The sequence below is a fragment of the Copidosoma floridanum genome, unplaced genomic scaffold, assembly GCF_036245765.1.
Source record: "Copidosoma floridanum isolate Cflo_tuat_1 unplaced genomic scaffold, Cflo_Japanese_pri ptg000016l, whole genome shotgun sequence".
In the NCBI taxonomy this organism is placed as follows: domain Eukaryota; kingdom Metazoa; phylum Arthropoda; class Insecta; order Hymenoptera; family Encyrtidae; genus Copidosoma; species Copidosoma floridanum.
The window spans coordinates 6,454,177-6,473,452 of NW_028321893.1; the positions used below are offsets into that span (position 1 = coordinate 6,454,177).

At 32.1% G+C, this 19,276-nt stretch overlaps 1 protein-coding gene across 1 annotated transcript in view; it reads right to left on the bottom strand.

Annotated features, from left to right (window-relative positions):
• Positions 1-18,598, bottom strand: part of LOC106639265 (proton-coupled zinc antiporter SLC30A2) — a 700,309-nt gene extending 681,711 nt beyond the window's left edge. Inside the window, exons 1-2 of the mRNA XM_089592401.1 lie at positions 18,570-18,598; positions 18,141-18,328 (exon numbers count right to left, since the gene is read on the bottom strand). Of these exons, the coding sequence (XP_089448527.1) occupies positions 18,141-18,328; positions 18,570-18,598 (217 nt within the window). The remainder of the gene's footprint in view (positions 1-18,140; positions 18,329-18,569) is intronic.
• Between the last annotated feature and the right edge of the window lie 678 nt (positions 18,599-19,276).

Below are 19,276 nucleotides of genomic sequence, written 5' to 3' on the forward strand. Positions count from 1 at the left end.
ATCAACAGCAATATTCAGTGAAACTCTTGTGTATTTCCACAGACAGTTATTGTGTATTTCTACAGACAGTAATTGTGCATTTCTACAGACAATCATTTTTCGTTAATCAATATTTCAATCAGTTATATTATATCAGTGCTTTCATTTTCACATTTATTCGTGTAACTTTCAAACTCTCTTGCGAGCTCAAGGCCAGTGCGTATTTACATATTGTGTTATTCAACTTAACTTTTTTCTTTCTACATTCTTCGCCTTTATATATTTTCACTAGTTCATTGCTTTAAGACTATAGACATTATTTTTTTTTTTCCTGTATTATTTGACCTTTACTATTTTTGTGAATATTAACTGTGAATTTTCTTGGCCTTTGAGTGGTATTAAAAGTTGTTATTATATGCTGTTTAATTTTATTGTGTTTCATTGTGTCTTTCTAATCACCCTATCCGAGCCTAGTGTGTGCTTATATACGCATATGCCTCGAACACAACGATTACAAAATGAACCCCTATAACAATACAGGCTACAACAGGTATAATAACTACAACAGAAACGCTGATTACTCAAGAAATAATAACAATTACAACAACTAGTATGGTAACTACAATAATTGTAGAGGAAATTATAATTATAACAGAAATTATAATAGGGATAAAAATTATAACGACAGAGGACCTCCGAATGGAACAAATGATGCACCTGATGGAAAAATATTTACGCGTAGCACAGAACATTTAAACTCGCAGAACGCTCGTCATGCTCCTCAAGCGCTGGGCGGGCCCTGAAAATAGAGAAGGAGATAGAGCATAAGAAAAAAACGGAGTCACCTAAAGGAGAGGAGCAAGTAGAGTCAAATAAAATACGCATCGGAGTTAAAGATAGCGAGACATCACGCAATGAAAAGTATACGAGAAATCGAGGAAAATAATATTTGCGCGTATAAAAGATGAGAGCAGCCACGTACAAGTCGGCTAGGTCCCTCTACAAAATATAAAGGAGGGAATCTTATTTGGAAATTTTATAGGAGAAAATCAAAACTCAAAAATACATGCCGGAATTAAAAACATAACAGACAAACAAATTGACGTACCAGTACCAGAAAAAATTTAGACGGAAAGGTTAAAAATAATAAAATTATAAAAGAAAGAAATGCCCTAAGCGGTAAAAATAATGATGATATAAAGAACAACATCGAAAATTTCAAAGATATTAAGAAACCGGATATAGCGGCTCGAGTAAGCAAAATAATGGAAATCGTCGATACATCTGGCTGCATCATGAAAGAATTAAACCACATCCGGAGCCTTATAGAGTAAAATCCGTTTGTATTTGGCCTCGACGGCGAGCCACTAAAGGCTACAAACTTACTGAAGCATCGAATAACAACGGCAACAGAGAAGCCAATAGTTGCCAAAAGGGTACGCTATTCAATAAAATTAAAGGAACTGATGCAAGTAGAAATAGATAAACTACTCCAGCAACAAATAATTGAGCCATCTATATCCCGATATAACTAAAATATGTGGATTGTCCCAAAAAACGTGGGACAAACAAAGAAAAACGCTGGAGGATCGTAACAGATTTCCGGCTATTAAACGAAATAACAGTTGGTACGTGGTACCCACTGCCATTCCAGAACGAAATTTTGGAAAATTTAGCAGCTGCAAAATATATAACCGTGGTAGATCTGAAGAGCAGATTTTCCCAAGTAGAGATTCACGAGGAGGATGCTCATAAAACTGCGTTCTTAAGACCAAACGGACATTACCAATATAAACGACTGCCGATGAGATGCATAGACTCGCCAAGTACATTCATGCGAGTGATAACACTGGCACTAGCAGGATTACAAGGAAGCGAGATAGAGATATATATGGATGACATGGTATTTACAAAAAACTTGGAACAACACGAGATAAGATTTAAAAGGCTCTTAAAACAGCTAGCCGATCTGAACCTCACAATAGAACCAAGAAAATGCCAATTTCTTAGAAAAGAAGCGAAAGTGCTCAGTCATATTGTAGGCAACGGCCAGATCAAACAAATCTGGAAAAAATTAAAGCGTAAAAAGTATTTTTAAACTAACAAATGCGAGGAAAATAAAACAATTCCTTGGGCTGGTGGGGTTCTATCGACGCTTGATCAAGGATTACGCAAAAATAGCCCAACCTCTCTCAAAGCTTACAAGAAAAACAGCCAAATTTAAATGGGAAGAGGAACAAGAACATGCATTTATAAAATTTAAAAACTCTCTGTGCAGTGAGCCAGTGCTGAGAGCTCCAGATATAAACAAACCCTTTATCGTAACAACCGACGCATCCGGCTACGCCATCGGAGCAATTTTAAGCCAGGGAGAGATAGGCAAAGATCACCCTTGCGAATATGCATCCAGATGCTTGAAGGGCAGTGAATTATGATATTCGACATACGACAAGGAATTATTGGCAATAGTGTACGATAAGGAGCAGTTCAGGCCATATTTGTTCGGTCGTAAATTTACAGTCGTAACTAACCATGAACCACTCAAACATTTTCACCCATCAAAAAAAACGGATTTAAGATTCACAAGATTGAAGGCAGAACTCTGTGGATACGAGTTCGATGTTGTTCATAGACCTGGACATAAAAATAAAGCACCGGGTGCTCTTTCTCGTAATCCAGCTCTTAAAAAAGGTAAAGAAAACCCATAACTACCACGCCAGGAGCTAAACGAGCTTGCGGAAAAACAGGAAAGGGACAATCACGAAGACATAAATGCACGACCAGCACGAAAATATAAAATGCGTACAAATAGACAGAGGAATCTAATACGAAAGAACAGGAAAGTCAAAATAGAAACGTCTGACTCAGACGAACCAGACGAGAAGGCAATTAAAACGAAGCCCAGATAACTAAGAGGAAGCGAACAAGTATTAAGTATTAACAGCTGCAGTAGTAGAGACACAGGATCAGAACGGAAAATGACGGAAAAACTAAAAGATAAGACAGATAAAGACACCCTTACAGCAGTAAACAACAAAGAAAAAATTTTGTCGCAAGGACCAGTGGACGATAAACTGGCGTACATTTGCAAAGAGAAAAATATGGAAAAAGTGGTAAGAACAACGAGCACACTATTTATCAACAAGGGTGTAACAGAGAAAACACAACACACAACCCGTAAACGACAGTTAGATACTCTACATAGGAAAATTACAGATTTTTCTAACACCGCCGAGCAACCGCACAACTTAAAGGAAATTATTATCGTGCATTGTGATACACCGGCAGCAACGCAGAGGGATACCGAGCAAAAAAAACATTGGGGTTACCAACTAGTGCGGAATAGTGAGGCAGCAGAAAGAGCAGAGAAAGAGAGAGAGCAGAAAGCTAGGAAATCAATAGGGGAAACAGCAGCGACAAAAACACCTGACAGAGACAACAAAACGAAAGAAAATCGGAAAATAAAGGAGGGGTACATGACCAGAGAGAGAGTAGAGACAAAGGTACACAGCAAGTGGATGAGTGGGAGACGGAAATGACTGAAAAAAGCCGAACGGCACCGAACGAACACGAGAGCCAACAACTGCCACATACACAGGTATTCAATGGCGGAAACGATAAGCATAATAATAACAAAGGTCAAATTACCAATTTAAAGTCAATATTTATTGTATCAACCAATCGATTCCGAGCAAAGATCTCAATTGACGTTGAGAAGAAAGACATCAAAGGAAAAGAGGGCATAAGAGTCGATGTATGGAAAAGCGATAGCACACAAACCGCAATGAACGAAGAAGAGGATGCAAAGATTCGAGTATCAGGGACCCAATGCACAGAACCTTACAGACAGCTAATAATGATCGATGTCCCTAGAAACGGAAGTTGTCTGTTCCATTGCCTAAAATTTCTATACGGATTGACAGAATTAACAGACGAGCTCAGAAAAATTCTACGTAGGTCAGAATGGATAAATAAATGTAAGGACCCAAAAGGAACCAAACAAATACTGAATAACAGCCATGAATTTGGCGACAAAAAATGTGTTTTTATATTTTCACAAGAATATGAAGCAAGCATATGTATACACCTACAAGTCTCACCCGATAAGATAGTATACCAACAATTCATGGGGGGGAAAGACGAAGAATTTAAACACATGCATCTCAGAAACCAACACTATCAAGCCCTTGTAGAAGGAACTAGTGGCGATCACTCACCCAAATATAATAATGAGAATCAAAACGACGGTTCCGATACTCAGGATCCTTGAAATAACACAGAAGAAAATTTTGAAGGAGATAGCAACGACCAAACCGTCAACAAACAAGACGAAGAGAAGGATGAAAAGGACGCGTGGGATACGGAGAGCGAGGAAAAGAGTAAGAGAGAGGAAGAAGGAGTGGTGGAGCCCAACAAAAAGCGCGTAAGACCCCCAGCTGAACCACCACTCCCACCAGACCATTAAAGTGACTGTAAGCCGTTAACTGAAGAGAACGCAACGACGATAGTTATAACAATATTAATAATGTTAATAATCATATTGACAGTAATATAATAATAATAATACTGACAGAAGCAATACAGTGTATAAGAGTAATAAAAATAGTATACCGATAAAGTATATCGTATAGGAAGACAGGATATACAGAAACGTACGTGCATAAATGTATATAGGAAAAATCGTTTTTTTTTATTTATTCGTGGCCCTCGGATGAGCCGCGAGAAAAAGCAAAAAATTATACGAAGAGAAAATATATAATAACTAATAAAAACGTAACCAACAGACATTCAGACACTTAACACCCCCCCTTCCTAAAGGAACAATATTGATAAAATACAAAAAAAAAAAAACTTTTTCTCGTTGTGACCTTCAGACACAGGCGCAAAATAAGGTTAAGAAAAAAAAATGGGAAAGAGAAGAGTATACTTATGTGAAATTTTTTTGGCTGTACATCATCCAACTTACAGGAAAATGGGGAGTAGGATAAAATGTATGGTTATTATATTTTGCAAACCTTAAAAAGAAAAGGCATTGTCAAAAAAAAAAAAAAAAAACCAACAAGAAATATTGTTTATAATAAGAATATTATATATTTATACTCGAAACCATAGAAAAATATAATAAGAATAACAATAAATAAGTAAATAATAACAATTATTATTGTTTTCTATAAGAAAAAAAACAATAAAAAGAAAAACATTATGAACAATACCAAAAAAAGGGGATTTAATAACAAAATATTTACAAGTACAATTACGATTAAATGTGACGCACTTCAGAATAGTAATATTAGTAGATTTTAAAGGACGTGAGACATTCAAAGTTTCAACAACAAAAAAATCTTACTTTCAAATTATTTTGATTTTAATTATCATAAAATACAGCTGCAATTAAAAAATTCTTACCAATCACGCACTCAGCTATAATTTGTCAAGTACTCTATTTATGGTCAATCCTGATATTCCTTACCTACTATGAAAATCAACGGTTATCAGAGGATGACAACAACTACTGGAAATTCGGAATATTCGTTACATAACGAGACTAAAATAAAACCGAACAAGGGAAATACTCACACACATTTGGCTCAGAAGCCATATAAGGTTTCCTTCACTGTATAAGGGATCAAAATCACTATTAAATCTGAGACAGCATTCCACCATGACAATAACAATAGCATCTACATGCATAGTAATGCAACATAGCAGAGCCTAAAGAGGATAGTTTTTAACAAAAAAAAACAAAAAACATATACATACATTACATATGTACATACATACGTATTTATATCAGAAAAACCCTATAATACGAGTCATTAGTCTCATAAACGAAGCCAGAACATCCTAAGCAGACACATGTGATGAAATTTCTCAAAATCCTCAGTAGACATAAAACATAAATGGCCAGAACAATGGAGCAACCCTGCTACTCAAACACTACACAATATTATTAGTGAATGGTAGCACTACCATGGTAGAAGAGAAACACACCAAAAAAAAAAAAAAAAACAGCTTGATTATGACAACGTAATGGGAAGTCAAAACCCCTCATATTCTATGACAAGAGTATATATCCAGTAAAAAAAAAAAAAAACCAAGCGTTTGCGAATCATAGAGAAATGAAAAACATGAAAACCAACAAATTACCGCCAAAATACTAACGAATTTTCTATAAATTTTCCTTTTAAGAACGTACATGGTCACCAATCAGAGAAAGAAACAAACATTTTTTATAGCTGAGAAATATTTTAAATTGACATCGGAGGAAAAGAAAAAAAAAACACATGTTATATATGATTGAATCGCAAATGCAATCAAGACATCCTTCAGAGTCCACTAATATAAAAAAAAGAAAAACAAAAAACAATGTTTTATTTAATAAGAAAATTAGTATAAGCAATTTGTACACGAAAAAAAAGAGTTGTTACAGAAAAGTAAGAATTTAACATGAGGCCAGAAAAATATTATGTGTTAAAAGGGTGGAAAAAAAATGAGTACTGTATGGCAAAATCTATTAGCATATAATAAATATCAAACAGATCATTTTTACCCTGTTACGTTGTGTGTAAAGATTCAGCGTATTGACTCAACTTGCCTTCTCTTTCTTATCACAATAGTGGAATTTAAGTGCCGTTCCCACGGGGGGCCCCGCTATTTATTTATTATAGAATGATTTCAGATATAAAGCGAAAGAACACCAGTCGGAGAGCCAACAAAACGTCACTGGACAATAGTTTCGCATTAAAACCAGCAATAATTTTACAGGAAGGTATCAAGACAAATCTCAGTTGCGTACTGATACAAAGGCAATTAATTGTCCAAGCAACCAAAACGAAGAAAAAATTTATTAATAATAAAACTAATAAACGCAGTAAGACCTTGACCCTTGACATCCTTGACACAAATGAAAAAAAAAAAAAAAAAAAAAAATATGAACCTGACAATTATATAAATTTTTATCCAATGCGAGAATAAACTGTTTAATAACTCTATATAGTGCATATGCACTTAAATAATAAGCAAGAAAACTGTAATCAAGCGATTATATAATATAAGTAACTAAGCGAATTCTAGAATAAATTTTTTGCACAAGGGAAGCGTGCAAACAATAAGCAAATAAATTTATACACATAAAATACAGCGAATTGAACCAGTAGAGAAAATAGGGATAGAGCGTTTCAAACCACCCTCTTTCCTCTAACCAGAAAATGCTATACAACACACACAACATAACACAGCCATGCACATCAAAAAGGGAATTACCGCCAAGGACGTCGGCGTCATGGCCTCGGACGTGTTACGTACGATAGCATATAGCTATGCGTGCGTGCGCCTCTGCTGGCTTGGGCCTGAAAGATAGAGGAATAGAGAAGAGAGGTGACAGAAAAGGTAGAGGGAAGGGATGGAAAGATCAGCGAGAGACGCGAGAGGGTAAGGACGAAGTCTGCGAGACGAGAAGACACGCACAACTTCCCTCAAATATAAGTAATTCTAGTAAAGCATAAGTAACAACAATTCACGCTTCTATTTATTCCCGCACCGAGAATGCCATGTAACAGTTACTTTATATGTTATTATTGGATATGACAAGAAGTAACGTAATTATGATCCGTTTTATTGAGAGTATCTACAAGTAAGTAGTGACTTATCTAATGACACACTTATTAGTTATAGATATTAATGTAGCTTGATTTAAATGTTTTTTTATTTTTGATAGATTATTGTGTCCTAAATTGTTAACAGCTGTGATAGAACGAATTAACGTTATCCTTTATGAGCAATAGAAAGTGTCTACCATAGGCTAGGAAGCAATATATTATGGCATCACATGAATAATATAAAAATTAGATCAAATTCTCCCTGAAAATTTAAGAGCTTTCCAATGTACAAATGATACTTGAATTTAATTACTTAAAAAGTCAATATTTCAAAAGCTGGGAGGAACTTATTATCCAAACCCAGATGTTAATAAAGAATTTTCCATTTAACACGTGCTTTTCGCAGAAAAATTAAAACTGGTCTGGCTTTGAAGTAACCCGCATTGGAGGGTAATTATTTTAACGTCACCTCAAATGAAATCACAGAGCTTGCCTTTTTCAATATGCATTCTATTCCACAAGCATCCAATTTTGGGCGTGAACTTTTTTTGTGTTTGGTCCCAAAAAATACTATGTTACATAATACGATGCAGATGAAGATGACTCAAGTTTTTATGTGCCCTTTACATGGCACATGTGATGATATGTTAGTGATTTACTATTAATATCATTTTGAGTAGTTAAACTTATTCCGATGGTAGACATTTGATTTGTCAGTCTATCTCATTTCATAATTTATCTAATATATTGTGTTGTACGTCCATAAAATTTGAATAAAACACGTCTTTTATCTATTTCTTTGCTTTTGCTTACAGTATGACATGCTTAACTTTCTGATCATAAGTAAATTTAACAGTATCAAAAGTGAAAAGCCCTTATATTTTGATAGCGTAGTATAAACATATGAATGCTGTGATACTTACTAAAAAAACTTGTATTACAATACTATTACTAATACTTTAAGTATAAATAGAACATAAATAAAACTTATTGATAGTTAGTATTTTATACAAAAAAAAATGATTAATTGTATTTAACATTGCATGCTACCAATACGTAACTACAAATGTAGGTACAGAAACATAATAACTATTTAAGAAGCTTTTTGCTTAATGGGAAATTTTAATAGCGTAAATAAGATTTTTGATAAAGTAAAATATCTTTACTTCAGACAAAATGATAAATCTTTTAAGCATGATGACATGAAAAGAAGTATTAGTTTCGATAGCTTTAGTAAAACTTTTAACTAGGTGAAGCTAAAAAATTTCATCTGAAGTAACATAGCTTTGAGGTAAAATGTCATGAGAAAAGATTTATAAGTGACAGTAGCTGAAATAAAGTTCCTAATTAAGCAAAATGGCACAACTTTAAGCATAATTACATACTATTTAGGCAAAATATCATAAGAGAAATCTTGAAGTCTTGCTAGTTTGAAAAATATCCTTGATTAGTCGTAATATCATAAATATTAGTCAAACTAATATAGATTGTAGGCAAAAAGTCAAAAATAAGGGGCTATGGCATGCATAAGGTGATTTGACAATTAGGCAAAATATCAACCACCCCAATAGTGGCTTCCTGAAAAAGTTTATAGTGGTTGAAATGAAACCATAATTTTAAGTCCAAAATGTCTTTTTATAGGACTCTGATTTAGGAAAATTTTTTTTCAAACTCGTAGAGAGTTTCTCCAAAGCTAAGACCAAAGAACTTGACGTAAGCTCCAATTTGAGTCCTGTTTTATCAGAATCAGTGGCTTTCTGCAGAAGTTACTATCAGTTGATATGGTTTTTCCAACATCACTTTCCTTTAAAAAACTGTAAAGCAAGTTTTTTTTAAAGTAAAATCGAAAAGCTAGACATAAGATTTGATTTGAGATCTGTTAAAGTACAGTCAGTGGCCTTCTACAAAAGTAACAATCGATTTGAGTATGAGTACTAAAATAATTTGAGCATAATAATCTATAACGCAAATATTGGACAACAAATGGCATTACGTACGACTCTAATCGTATGAGATTATAGGGTTGACTGGTTTATATACTAAAGTTTTTATCTTATGAAACCCAGTCCAATGTAACTGTACCAACCTACTTCAGAGAAAAATCCAATTGAAGCACGAAGTATTAATTTGTAACTCTTCCTAAGTAAATTAAAAAACTGAGATTCAATAGATCGTGTCATTGGGAGTAGTAATTTTAAATATAACTTATTTTATTTTATGCTTCAAAGCATTTTAGCCTTCAAATCACGGTCTCACTGTAATCGGTAGTAACTTTTGCAGAAAGCAACTGATTATGATTCAACAGAACTCTATCTGAAGCTTATATTACATTCTTTTGTTTAAGCTTCAAAAAAGTTCTCTATGATTTTTTTTTTAAGTTATCTTGGAAAAATCAGAGACCAATGAGAAAACATTTTTAACTTAAAATTATGGTCTCACTTTAACAGCTCGTAACTTTTGTAGAAAGCTACTAATTGTAATTTAGCTTATCTACAGTTGAAGCTTAGGACATGTTCTTTGATTATTGCTTTAAAGAAACTCTCTACATGTTTTAAATGAAAGTTATGTTGAAAAAATCTGAGACCTATAAAAGGACATTTTGGTCTTAAAAATATGGTCTTACTTCATTCTGACTATGAGCAAAAATTTACTGATAGTTTGAAAGATACTAAGTTATCTGAAGTATGCAACAAGTACTCTGTATAACAGTGATAAGAGAATATAGAGAACACGTTAAGTAGATTAAATGATTATGACTTAAATAGTACAAAAAAAAGACCTTTGCAAATTATCAAGAATAAAACAAAGTTGCCTAATTATGGATGACTTAAAGAACACAGAAAGGACTACAACGTTAGAATCATCACCTCTGCTCTAAGTTCTCCCATTTACCACCTTTTTAAATAGTTCAGGAAATTTTAGTACCCCAAAATCTGATTATGTCGTCAAAAATAGTTTACAGATAAAAGAAAAATTACATCACTCTACAAGTCCCAGAAGGCTACACTTTAGTAAGTTTTGATGTTGTCGCTTTGTTTAGTAACGTTCATTGGAATGCTATTAAGTTAGCCATTGAACAAAAATAGTATTTATCATACTACAAGATAGAGTTATCACTTGAAGAGTTCTTAGACATTATACAATTTATTATAGATAACAATTTTTTTTTTTTAACATAATTGTTTACCACCAAGTTTTGAGCAGTGCCATGGGAAGTCCTATCAGTCCAATTTTAGCGGACTTGGTTTTGGGTTATTTGGAAAAAGACAGTATTATGACTAGTCCAGTAGATGTTTGTTGGTGGTTCAGGTATCTGGATGACATTTTAACGTGCATCTCAAAAGATGAAGTAGACGTACTCTGAAACCATTTAAGTGAATACGATTCAAGTACCCAAATCACAGTCGAAACGCCAGTCAATAACAGTATTAGTTTCATAGACATAAAAAAAAAATTACAAAATGGCTTTTTGACATTAAATTGGTTTAAGAAACCCACGCATGCAGGCTTATATTAAAGAACTTACTCCCACTGTCCTTTCTCACAGAAAATGAGTATTACGTGTGGTTTAGTCGCTAAAGCTATTAAGTTGTCTGATAAACGCTTTTATAATGACTACCTATGCTACGACGCTCTGTGTTGTTGACCAACAGTTTTTCATTGTGGTTATTAACGATTACATTAGTCAATGACTAAACAAAATGAATCATCAGAAAAATAATCACAAAAATATTTTTATAATTTAAAATTTATTGTAAAATAATACAGTAGTTTTACCTAACACAAAATTAATACAATCAAAAATTTAAGAAATGCTAGAAAACATGGAGTAAATGTAGTTTATCGGCCTACTAATAAATGTAAAAATATAGACAACTTATATATCAACAAAATACATAAAATCAAAAAATGCGATATTGTTTATAAGATATACTGTTAAGGTGGTCCATGTAGTTACGTAGGTCAGAGTGGCAGAGCTTTGGAAACTAGAACGAAAGAACGTAAGAAAATTTATCAAAAGTGCAAAAATTGTAAGACTGGTGATTCTTGTGGTATATGTAAGAAGGAAAAAGGCAAAAAATTGGCTTCACTTACCCGTACTATTAATATAGAACACTTTTTGAATTTGATCGTGATTCAATTAAAATTATAGACCAAGAAAACAACTATTATAATCGTTCAGTCTCAGAAATAATTTACATTAAAAGTTGAAAAGAACAATATAAATAGAGCCAGTGATACACAAAATTTAAGCTCGATATTCAAAAAATACTTTGATAGTTTGATAAGTTGATAATTGCTTTATCCTTTTTACATAATTTGTATAAATTTTGTATTGATATATCATGTAATATGCATAGTAGTATGTTTTTATTGGTAGTTGATTATAATAACGGTCGTTTTTAATTTTGTTAATGTTATTGTTAATCTTTCGCACCATATTGATACTTATTCGTTGTTAAAAAAGCGCCTAATACTTATTTTACCAGTATATACATACGATATAACACCTTAGTACTCCTAATACAGTAAGCAGAACTAGTTTGTTATTTTTAAGTAGACAAAATATAATTTTCATCATATTTGTCTTAAGTGAATGTTCGACGTTGCTTATTTATAAGTCTGAAGAGTTGAACCATTAATACCATTTTTTATTTGCGTATGATTTGTGCTATATAGATGCCATAAGACTTATTTGCTTATCTTTCTCTTTTGCAGATTACTGAAATTCTTGCTATACAAGACAAATTTTGTTAATCGTTTAAATAACATGTACCTGAGAATACTGAGTGTATACATTTTAACAGACAACTAAGTAGAACTTTCTTTTTATGAAGGAAACGTTTAAATCACTGAAGAAAACCGTGAAAAAAGAATAAAGGGAGGGGGGTTAAGCAGACGTAAGAACAAATCAAGTGGTAGTAAAGGAGGACTGAGGAGGGGGGGGGGCTAGCAACGTGCGAAAAAATATTTGAAGGGAGTGCAAGTTTTTTATTATTATTATTATTTTTCAAATAATAGAGTTTAAATGAGATAAGAGCTGAAATTCATACATATTACAGTATTAATAAAGTGACAATCAAGGAGGTTCGATCGTTTCTAAGGAGATGCATTCACTCGCTGAAAGGAATTAGTGTTGTACGTTAACATGCTCGAAGTACACATGAATTTTTTCAATATTTTTTACCAGTCCAATTGTCAAAAAAGAAATTCTTAAAATCGCATTATCTAACATTGCTCTTATGGGCAAGAGCGATTATTCAGCTTTTACTGCACAAATTTTGAGGCAAGAGATGTATTCATGGTGAGGAAAAAAATAAAATGGATAGCTTAACTTTTACGAAAGACTTTTGTATCGAAAAATATGTACCTTATTAGGCATTTGAAAGAAATATATGTGCAAACGTAAACGAAGTCACGATCAGATCATATGCTAAATGTATGGGCGAGAACCGGATCATTGTCTGCTGTCAGCTGGTCTTTTCACATGGCACGAGACATCTGTACAAAATAGCTTCTAGAATTTGTCAAGCTCGAAACCATGATTTAAGACTTGGCCAACCCCTGCTTAAGACCCCAAACTATAATGATGTGAAAAAAAAAGTTTACTTTTCGAAAATGTATAACACACTTTTGTTGATGAAAAGTAAGTCCCCATTTACCTCTTTAACATTAATTTTACTCTGCAAGCAACATGTTTTCAAGTTTCTTACACGAACTATTAGAAACTAGCTGCTTTAAAGTACGTACCATTATTTTTTCATAACATTTAATGGTTTAACTTTCAAGCACTAACGAGTTTAATATAGTTTGATCAACCATGATGCAGTGAGCGAATGTCTTCATGCACGGTTAGTACAACTTACTTCAACACATTATCTTATTGGAACCCTCCATATACCCGCTCACCACCCCCCGGTAAAACAACCGAACCTCCTTAAGGAAGTTGACCAATCTGACGATGAAATCTGTATCAATTTTTCATTCAAAACATGAAATAATATTATTATGTTAATGAGACATTTGCGTACATCAGATGGTTTATATGGTTAACAAAACAATGGATGTGAATTAAAACAGTAGAAAAATGGCGTCGGGGCAGTGAAGGGCGAAGGAAGGAGCAAAAAATATCGTATGGAGAGATAGTGGAGGGGCCATGGGGAATAGTGTAAGAGTGGGGAGCTCTGTCCAATATTCATTTTGTTAAAATAATGTAGAATGCCCAACATATCTGAATATGTCCTATGTCAACACTTCCGACGAAGAAACGTACAGAACGGTCAACCACCATTTACATTAGCATTGTAACGTGACTTCAAGTACGTTTCTTTGTCAGAGGCATCAATGTAATTTAGGAGGATATATATATGTATAGTGATTTTTGAATTCCAATTAAAACCCCCCTCTGCCCCCCAGCCCCCTAAATAAGGTAGAATTCTAACAGGTTTTACGTAATTTCAGCTGTGTTAAATTTTTCGTCAGCCCTCGTTTAACTCCTCCTTAAGCCCTCTTAGCCCTCCACTTGATGTTGATGAGCACCCCTCATTCTCTGCTCTACTATCCTTAGCCGCCTTCTAAATAAAATAAATTCTATAAGTTTCTTAATATATTTTTATTGGGTTGAATTTTTATTTAAGCTGCTCTGTTGCCCCACCCACCTCATAATTTTATAATAATAATGTATAATAACTTCTATCAGCAGCATCCTTACATGAAGTAAAATTGTATTAGTAATCGAGTCATTTTTAGGTCAACTTCTTTTTGAACCTCCGTTTTCAGCTCTCCTTACACTTTTTTAACACTAAGCCTTCTCACAATTTCTGAACTACCATTTTTTACCACTTTTTTGCTCCACGTTATTATTTCTTGTTTATATGTAATGATTATTTTAGCTGTATAATTTTGATACCACATTTTGATACTGTCAGTTTTTTTTTCATTTTTATTGGGTTAAATTCTTGTTTAGTTCTTTTCCATCCACCCTTTACAACTTTATAATCCAACACAATTTTTATAGAACTCTCTCCAGTCACCCTTCAATTACATCTTAAAATGAGGTAAAGTTATATAGGTCTTGTTATATCACTATTTGCACCTTCTGTCTCAGTTCTCCTTACAGATTTCAGAAAGCCTTTAATTTTCAGCACATAAGCACACTTCCACACCACTATGGCACGCTGGTTTTTTTCTTCTTAGGCTTTCTAGAAGCATATTACTTGCGTTATTGAAAATGTGTAAGAACATGGCATTATATTCTTATACTTAACCAATAACAACGAATAAGCTTCTAGAATACTAAAACCATAGACCAAGCTCGTAGCTCTATTAACCATAAAAAGAAACACATTTTATTTGTTCAAATATGTCAAATAATGCGCATCGTTATGAAACAATATTTAAATAATAATGTTATTGACTTCAAATATTTCTTTATTATTTAAATAATATGTGCACGAATATTACGTACAGTTTTATACTGTTACTAATATAAAGTAATTAAATTTCTTTTTATCTACTTAAGATGAGTTAAAGTCGAAAATTTCTTTGCAAACAATATTTTCTACTTTTAAATTTTTACAACCGTCTATTTTAATATAAATTCCATTTTTATTTTTTCACCTCAATAACGTGACTTATTATTGACCATGCGAAAACAGTGGTTTGTTTTGAATATAATCCAACATTGATAAAACTTTGACTTTGAAATTTATAAATAGTCATTAAAAACGCTAAGACTACAGGGAATTGTTTTCTGTATAAAGTAAAAGGTAACGATGATAAATTTCCTGTCCTAAGAGGTACTTTCGGTACCAGAACTCTCATTCCAATTCTTTCTCTAGTTATAATTTTTGCTTTAATGTTGTATTTAAGTAATTTTTCAATTTGTAATGTTGTACTGCCACATAACCCGTTAACTAAACTTAAATTTTGTGTCAACATAACAATTACTCTAATTCTTAAATGAAGCTAATGCAGTGGTAAGCCTTCACGAATATAGCTTAGAAGTACAATTTGAAAATTCATATAAATATCATTATCACATTTATTAACACCTTTGTAAGAGGCATGATGTATGCTGTAATGTGGTGTTATTTCTCCTTTTATGTTTATTGTGATATTTATTTTTATTTATGACATCTGTGTCACATAAATCACGTATTGTTCTTTCAAATATTTCTAAGGCTTTTTTTGAGATCATAGAAGCCTCGTCATTTGTAGTTAAATCTACTTCTTTTAATTTTTTTAGATTCAAATTTCAAAAACAAACTTTTTACATTGTTTCAGTCTACTGATATACAAAATATTTCATGACTGGTCATTTCTTTTGGAAGTAATATCGATGCTAAGCCAGTTCATGCCATAGATTTAATTTTTTTTTTCACGTAAAATGAGAAAATTAATTAACGTTTTACATAGAAATGTTTTTTCTGCATCTCCTGGGCCATCGATAAAAAAAAATTTATCTGTCTGTTCACATACAATATTGAAAATTGTGATTTACGATCAGAGAGATTCACTACGTCCAGTGAGTATAACCACAATTTTTACATTTTTAGTACTTCTTCAAATAGTCTCAACTGTATTCAATATTAGGCCTGATAAGAGTCATATATAAAGATGTTAAACAAAAGCGAAAAGAATCTGCTAAATTATTTTTTTCGGAAATACTATATAATCAATAGAATGATTAACATTTTTTTCAAATATTATCTCTTCGGATATTTTCTGCGATTAAAAACAAGCTGCATAGGCAGAGGGGACTCTCCCTTCCTCGTCCCTTTGAATGATACCCCAGAACCTCCTTAAGACAATTGGATTAAGTAAATATTCAGAACGATTGTAATTCAAGAAATCATAATTCGTTTAAAAAAAAATTTATTATACTATGTGCTAACATCTCGTTGTGAATTTCTCTATGATGATAAATCAGTCTTATCGATTACTTTTTAATTTCTCTGGCAGTTATAAGGCACAGACACTCTTTTCATTGGTGGGAGATATTTTAAACACCCATATCTCGTTGGTGAGAATTTCTAGTTTTCAGAGTTATGGCGTTAACATACTATATCGCCTAATTTTTCACATATACGTAGAAAGGCGAAAATTATTTATGCATCAGTTTTGACTGCTGCTTGAAAAAGAAACAGAAAAGAAGCACAGAACTTAGAAATTCTTGATATGTCAGGTCTAAAACACCTTAAAACTGTTTTACACGAGTTAATAAAAATTTACTATCATGAAGAAAATTGTCAGCATCGAGAATAAATGTTACTTAACGTTACATTTAAATCAAGACTCTTACGCTAGTTTTTGACTTGGCAGGAAAAAAAAAAGTTGAATGTTTCGATATGAAAAATATAATAAATAACTTGTTTAAAGAAATCTTATTTTGTAAGCAATTATTATTTATTTATAAAATTTATAAGTTATTTTACTCAGCCACATCCTATCCACATGCAATCGCTTGTTATATCGTGGATTTATGTATGGCACACTGTAAATTAGTTACGGTGTTGTACGTAAACAATTATCATAAAAAAATACCGTTGCTCTTGACCTCTTGTTAATTCTTAATTTTACTTCTTTTCTAAAGAAGTGTTCAAATTAATTAAAGATCATGCATACAAACTACAACTTTTTTAGAAGATAGCAAACAAATATTGTTTAGATGCATTGATTTTGTTAATGAACAGCAAAATTCTTGTAACTCTGCATTAAAAAATAATTTTTTTGATAACATAGAAGAAGTAATAACCTTGAGAAAAGAAGAACGTAACTCTCAATTTTGAAAAAAATCCCAGAAGAGTGTACACCATTTTCTATTTCCTGCACTTTGTATTCTTAGGCTCTCCAATTATTGAGATTTGTCTTAATATCAGAATACTTAAGAATCTCAGCAATTACAAAAATACTTTAAAAAAAAACGTTTAATAAAAATTGTGTTAAACTTAGGGAAATTCAACTTTTTAGCCTTAACGTTCATGTACGCAACTAGTTATAAATCTTAGTTCAAAACAAACGGCACTAAATATTTTTTTCCTGCGAAATATGTATTTTAAGTTTTTCCTTAGTAGTTTCTACGCTGAAGTAAACATTTGCCTTCCAATAAGCAAGTCTATTAAGTAAAACATAAGTCTTAGTCAGTGACAATAAAAAAACGCTTAGATGTAATAGAATTGGCCTCAAGAGAACTGTTGTTGAATATAAAAGAATAAAATATTTATAATCTACTGGAAAAAATTAAACTCATTGCGCTTTGGGGCTGTAACATTGGCTTACACTTTTTAAAATAATATAAAAAAGCAACATTCACAGTTGGTCATTATAGAGTTAAAAACAAGATTGTGAAGTTATCTAAAGTAATTCTTTGTAGAATTATTTTAAATAATATAAAACCTTACATGTATAAAAATGTATTCAAGATGTCTAACCAGTGGCTCTATGTCAGTAAAAAAAAATTTATGAATTTTTAATCCTATTATGTAAAAAGAATAGCTTTTTTAAACATTTTTTTGTAAGACTAAGTAATATGTTCGCAAAGAAGTTATAACTATTACTTACACTGTATTCTTTTTTCTTGGTGATAGCTAACAGATTTTTTTTCACTGGCTCCTGTGATTACTGTACAGCAGCCAGAAAGCTTACCATGCACGCAAAAAATAACTTTTTTAGGTCTTACATGTCCTCCTGCAATGTTCTGTTCTGAAGTAAAGTTGCTTCCATAATTTTTTACTATCTTTTTACAGAAACTGAAACAGAAATCAATGTATGATGAAAAGTTAACAATATTTCTAATGGTTAAAAAGTAAACTATACTGAATAATAATCTAATATACATTTTTGGGGGGAAATAAACAGCCCCCTCCTAAATGATTGCACATGAAACAGGATTTAAATACTCATACCTTTGTATACTCTGTACCAGGTAATCTTAATCTAGATTCAAAAGAAGTAATGATGTGTGACAGTTTACTGTATGAAAAAAATTACAAGAATTTATAAAAACTTGCGTTGGACATGCAACAACCTTAATTTTTCAGCTGTGTAAGACTTATAGTTTTTTAAGCCACGATTATATAGTAAAACAACTATATGACTCAAGATGCGCTTAATTAGCTTAATGAAATAAAGGTAAATAATTATTACTTTTAATGTACATTATGAGGATACTCTAAAATTATCAAATTAGATATTCATCTAAAATTTGATGCTTATGCTACAAAGATTAAATTATTTTATCACCAAGTTGCCTTTGTAATAAGAAAATTTTACGCTACTGAATTTTTTATTTTAATCTTTCTGATAAATATGAGTAAGTATGTGAAAACACGTTGTTTTATAGACAATTCGTATGCAACAACTGCATAGTAATATTCTTAAATATATATATTTTACAAAAAAACTCTTTGCGTATCGTATGATATTAATGTATAATAAGGTAGCAAAGGCAGTAATTCTAGATTACAGGCATCTCGCAGTAAAAGTTAGTATACGTGCATCATAAATTATACATTATCTTTTAAAAAACTGTATTTGTTAATTTTTTTTACTGTCAGTTATATTTATCTAAGACATCACGATAAGCGGTCAATCATCAGTTTGTCTACTACTGTCATGAATTACATTTGAGGGTAAAAATTACATAATCTTTATTTGGAAAGCTGTTTATATTGTAATAGCTAGTTCATAATAAATTA